At 41.7% G+C, this 6,000-nt stretch overlaps 1 protein-coding gene across 1 annotated transcript in view; it reads left to right on the forward strand.

The window, feature by feature from the left end:
- Positions 1–3,588, forward strand: part of LOC308394260 (uncharacterized protein) — a 35,585-nt gene extending 31,997 nt beyond the window's left edge. The window contains exons 48-54 of the mRNA XM_080878512.1: positions 711–872; positions 953–1,006; positions 1,094–1,201; positions 1,870–2,224; positions 2,315–2,505; positions 2,596–2,838; positions 2,915–3,588. Of these exons, the coding sequence (XP_080734638.1) occupies positions 711–872; positions 953–1,006; positions 1,094–1,201; positions 1,870–2,224; positions 2,315–2,505; positions 2,596–2,838; positions 2,915–3,061 (1,260 nt within the window). The 3' untranslated portion in view covers positions 3,062–3,588. The remainder of the gene's footprint in view (positions 1–710; positions 873–952; positions 1,007–1,093; positions 1,202–1,869; positions 2,225–2,314; positions 2,506–2,595; positions 2,839–2,914) is intronic.
- The last annotated feature ends 2,412 nt before the right edge of the window (positions 3,589–6,000 follow it).

Here is a 6,000-nt window from a genome sequence, read left to right on the forward strand (position 1 = left end):
ATAAAAACAAGACAAGAAACACACACACACAACTCCCCCCCCCCCCCCCCCCCCCCACACACACACACACACACACACACACACACAACACAAGGTATACCATTAAATATATATATGTATATAAATAAGTATATAAAGCATTTGTAAAAATATACAAATATACAAATGCTTAATGAGTTATGGCTCATTTAAATGCCATTATCTGATTGGTCATCTCCTTCCTGTCTCTGATTGGTGGATACTTTTGATGTGTTTTCACTTGCATTTCAGATAAATGGCTGAATCTGATTGTAAGACTCCTTGAAATGGACGTACACAAATGTAATCCTGTTGAGAGTTAATTATTTATTTATCCATACAGTATTGGATAGATATGTAATTCCAGCTCAGTTTAAAGCCAAATCATTACAGCTGCAGTGTCTCAGCTGCCATTCATAGTTTAAAGCTACTCTCACTCTCATGTGGACACACATAGTAATGGGCAACAATCCCAGACACCAACATAGACACTTTGTTCTTTTGCTGATTTTCAAAATAAAAGTATATTATTTATTTTACTGTGAGTACCCACTGTTATCTCCCATCAGATATTTTAGCCAATAAATTTTTTTAGTTCTCTTTTTTTTAACAGCAAGCAACAGATTAAAGTTCAGCATTAAACTCGAGCTACATCTTTAAATCCACAACTGTTACGTCTCTTTTGACTTTAGGGTGAAAGAGGCCCTCCTGGACCCCAAGGACAGCCAGGAATACGGGGAAAAGTTGGCCCTCAAGGACCACAGGGGGACAAAGGGGCTGCTGGAGAGCCTGGGGAGAGGGGTCAGAAAGGTCACAGAGGATTCACCGGGCTCCAAGGCCTGCAAGGAACAGAAGTAAGAAAGATGTGTGGACATTAAGGTTACATCATGGAAACAAGAAATTAGAAGTTTTAATGTACTCCTTTGTGTTTTAGGGTGCCACAGGAGACGCAGGAGCTATAGGAGTCGTTGGACCAAGCGGTCCGAGGGTAAGCAATAATCAAAATCACATTAAAAACTAAACATAATTTCTCTTCCTGTCGTCTTGTGAAAATGTTTTTCTGATATCCACACAGGGGCCTCCTGGAGTGGTCGGTCCTCCAGGTAAGGAAGGAAACATTGGCCACCCTGGAGCTATGGGTCCTCCTGGAAGCAGAGGGAGCAGCGGAGATATCGGAGCACAGGTGAAAGAAGCGGGAAAGAAGCTGTGATTTTTTTTCCTGCATAGATGAAACAAGCGTGTACAAAAATTTCCATTGTGACATATTCCAGGAACATTTCTGCACTCCGCAGTCAGACTTTGAGCACTTTACCACACTTATTTTATCAGTACAAAATACATTTATGTGCTTGTACAACGGTTTTCTCTCTGGTTCATGCATTACATTGGATACATCTGATAAAATTACAGTGAATGCTGTTTGTTCAGAACAAACGGGGAGGCCAGACAGACACGGGGGCACGACTGGGAAGATGAAAAGATGTGATTTGGAGCTATATAAATAAAACTGAATTAAATTGCATTGTAAACAAAGCATCATTCTGGACAGAGCTTAAACTTGTTGCTTTTAGCCTGTGATTTCTCAACAAAAGCATGAAAATATTAGCTGAAAACTCACGTTTGCCAATCGCCAAAGATTCGGTGGGATGGATTTTCATCGTCACAGCATAATGAATCATATTTTAGGATGGCAATGTGATACTTTACACCTAAAGTTAAAGTTAGAAGTCAAAGAGAGATACTCAATAAAATTTCAAGAGGTAGAAAGTCATAGTAGATCATCCTCTTTGGATCAAAAATAGCTTTATATTTTAGTAACTAGAAAGGTAATTAATCATTTTCATTATTCAGGGCCCACCTGGTGAACCAGGCCCCCCTGGCCCTCCAGGATCCCCAGGACCTCCCACCTCACTTTCTGAAGACCTTTTTGCTGGCCTGGTCGATTACGAAGCACAAGGAATTCCTGAAGCCGTGGAATTCATTGAGGACGCTGTTGCCGCCGAACCTCCTCTGCTTCCCGAGTTCAACAAAGATGAAGCCCTTCCCAACAAGAACTCGGCCACACTGCGGGCAGACACCGGCATCCACGCCACGCTGAAGAGCCTCAGTGGAAATCTGCAGAACTTCCGCAGTCCTGACGGCAGCAAGAGGAACCCTGCCAAAACCTGCCAGGACATCAAGAACTGCTACCCACAGAAAAGCAGCGGTCAGGATCTGCACTTCTTCAACCATTTACTGGTTATTAGATTTTGATTTTTCTACAGTTTCAGTGATGGCGCTTGTATTTCTCATACAGGTCAGTACTGGATTGATCCAAACCAAGGAAGCGTAAAAGATGCCATCAGGGTCTTCTGCAATATGGAGACTGGTGAAACCTGCATCTCTGCCAACCCACCCAACATTCCCCGCAAAGCCTGGTGGACGAAATCAAGGCCCAATGACAACAAACCCATCTGGTTCGAGGCTGACATGAACGGTGGCACCAGGGTAAGGAGTGGATGCTTTTCTAGAAGTGGCATGCATGGTGTAGTTGCTTAAAAAAAATCACTGAGCTGTTCATATGACGTGTGATTTCAGTTCCGCTACGGCAACAAGGAGGAACAACCAAACGCGGTGGCCGTGCAGCTGAAGTTGCTACAGCTTTTGTCCAAAGAGTCGCACCAGAACGTCACCTACCACTGCAGGAACAGCGTTGCTTACAACGACGAGAACAGTGGGGATCTGAAGAAAGCACTGGTCCTCAGAGCCTTCAATGGTCAAGAACTGAGAGCCCAAGGCTCCAACCGGCTACGATATACTGTCATTGAGGACGGCTGCTCGGTGAGTCTTCGATAAAATGCCTAAATTAGTTTTTCCTGGAAAATACACTGACTGATGTTTCTGTTGTTGTCCTTAGAAATCAAATGGCGCATGGGGTCGGACGGTGATTGAGTACAGGACTCAAACTTCAACCAGGCTGCCTATCATGGACTTGGCCCCCATGGACATCGGACAAGCTGATCAGGAGTTTGGCCTGGACATCGGCCCTGTGTGCTTCTCATAAAACAAGAATCCCCAGCACAGAGTTGACTGAAACTGAGTAACATCATCATCAGGGATTATAGGGAACAGGACAGGGAAGGGGGGACTTCTTTTTCTGGGAGAAAGACGAAGGCCAGATGTTTCACAGAAGTTGCTGAAGCACAGCGAACGAGAGCTTCGCAACCGCTAGGATATAATTTATTCACCTCGTCGATAAATTCACCGAACTCTAGACAAGTTCTCTGCAGTTTAGATGGAATGTAACCTTGCATGAACTGTGGAAAAGTCTTTGCAGACGAGTTAACATAAGAAGTGAAGGTTTACAGTGAATAAAAGCATTCAAACCTTTTCATTTTTATGGCTTTTTTTTTCAGTACATGCACATCCAAAGGCCAGGATAGAGAGACAGAGAGAGAGAGAGTTAACAGTAGTTTTTAATTTTCATTGAAAAGTATGTTTGAACTAAATTATTAAGTTTTGTGCAGAAACTCATTTAGCGGAAACCATTTGTATCTCCTTTTTAACACGACTGTAAATGCGAGGAATGACTGTAAATGGCAAATTATTTGTTTATTGTTGACTATGGATGTTTGAATAAAATGTCTTTCTTTGGACTGACTCTGCTCCTCCTCAAAACCAAAGCGAGAAAAGGTGAATAAACGTTCATTTTGATTGAAATTATGCAGGGTCACGAGTGCCAAAATGAAATTAATACATATATTAGATTATTAATCAATTTTAATTAATTCATTTGAACTAGAAGTGATTAATTAAATATGTTAATACTTAATATCAATTTATTTCATTTACAACATTTGATACAGTTATTTAATTACAATTTTAATAAATAATTACATTTAATGAATTGCTTGTATATTTAGTTAATTTATTTTGGCCCTCATGGCCCTCCATTCTACCCAACTCAAAAACCCACTATCTCACCACTAGAGGGAGCCAGTGCTTTAGATTTCAACATCTGAGCACAACAACCCAGGTGGCTTGGGTAAATAAATGCTGATGATTTTGTTTTATAGATCCTCCATTATATAAATATATATTTTAAAAAAAAATTACAAATCCAATATAAGTGTATACTTATTAATCTGACTAAATATTTTTCCAATGGCAACACTTTTTAAAAAAAGACAGCCGGAAAGAGAGGGAGCGGGAAGGCGTCCTTACAGGAAGAAAAAGCCAAAGGTCAGGCAGCATATGTTTCTGGGTCGACCTCTCCTCTCCTCGCTTGCTGAAAGACGTGACACTCTCGCCATTTCCTGCTGCCCGAGCTCGCTGCACATCTGTCGAGGTGGTCATTTTTAGTCGGGCCCTGCTATTTTCATTTGAAGTGTGGAAAGTTGTACGGAGCCAGATTGACAAGTGTGGCTATGCACACGTTTCCATCAGTTTGCTGCAAAGAACCTTTGCTGTAAATGCAGCTCGAGTTTATCCACTTTGCACCTTAGATGTACGTTATTTCTGCAAGTAAAATTCAGCAGGAGTAATTTAACAAATGAATCCCTCACTGCTTTACAAATCAAAGACATGAACAACTCTTAATCATTTATTGTACCGTTTTTAAGACCACGTTGAGCATATTACCTCATTGCAATGAGCTTATATCTTATATGTTTATACATATTCTTAAAATATGTAAATAAAGATCATTTTTATTTGCATTTAATTGATTTTCTTAAAATATCAAGAATGGCTATGCTGTGTATCTGTCACTGGTGGGTTTTATCCTGCCTGTCATGCTAATGCAGGAGCTAAAACTTAAGGACTGAGTATGCATATAAGAGCATGTGGTCTGCATGTAGTCTGTGCATTTCTGACAATCTGACAAACCAAAATTTATGTTTCTCCATTTGCATACCTTTATTCATCTCTGATTTGCTCCCTTGGGTCATGCTGGCCAGGAGACTGGTCAACAACCAGCTGTCACTGAGTAAAATTGGTTGCAATTCAATTTGTTTCAATTCATTTTTACTTATAGCACCAAATCACAACAGCAGTCACCACATGGCGCTTTGTATTGTAAAGACGCTACAAAAACATAGAGGAAACCCCACCAATAAAAAACCCAGCTATGAGAAAGCACTTGGTGACAGTGGGAAGGAAAAACTCCTTTTTAACAGGAAGAAACATCCAGCAGAAAAAGGCTCAGGGAGGGACGGCCTTCTTCGGTTGGAGTGGGGAGTTACTGGCTGTTAGCACATTACCGGGGTTGCCTGTAGAGAATAGCGTCTTAAAAAATTATATTTTGTGTCATGAAACAGTTTCTATGAGCATGCAGATGTGAACATAGAGACACTGTCAGCATGCAGGGTTTGGAAATTTAAGCTTTGGACTTAACTTTTGGCTGATGGCACTAAATAAAAAGTGAAGCTAGGAGGGTGTGATAGATGTTTGAATATTATAACTAAGGCAAATCAGTATAACATGAAAACAATTCATGTCTATCACCCTGATGGAGCGCTAAATGAGCACTGTATGAATGCATATCAATAGTGTTATTATTATAAACGGGCATGTGGAAGTGCTTGTCCCCAGAAACTGTGCAGTCTTCTGCTAATCTCAGAGAGGAAGTCATTCCTCATCTCCTGAGGAAACACTGCACATGAGCACCAAGGCTCCTTCTCCTCTTTCCACGCCCTCCCGCTCACATGCATGTTTACATTTTGGGGTTTTCTCTGCAAGGCTTTCTGTGCCTGCTTCACCGAAACGACGGCCGCTGCAGTCTGCGACCCTGAGATGACTTGGCAGCGGCGCCCAGATCCTGACTGGGGTGTCCTCTTGTTCGCTGAGGAGCCTCGATGAGATTTCCCAGCTACACCTTTTCCTTCCTGTGCACCCTCCAACCCCACCTCACTGACGCCCCTCTAAAAAACACTTAAAGCACACTGGGAAAGGAGCATGAGAAAGGATCCAGCCTCTGGCGTGAGTTATTCTCACTGGCGTGAA

Source organism: Rhamphochromis sp. 'chilingali' (genome assembly GCF_963969265.1).
Source record: "Rhamphochromis sp. 'chilingali' genome assembly, chromosome: 3".
Lineage (NCBI taxonomy): Eukaryota > Metazoa > Chordata > Actinopteri > Cichliformes > Cichlidae > Rhamphochromis > Rhamphochromis sp. 'chilingali'.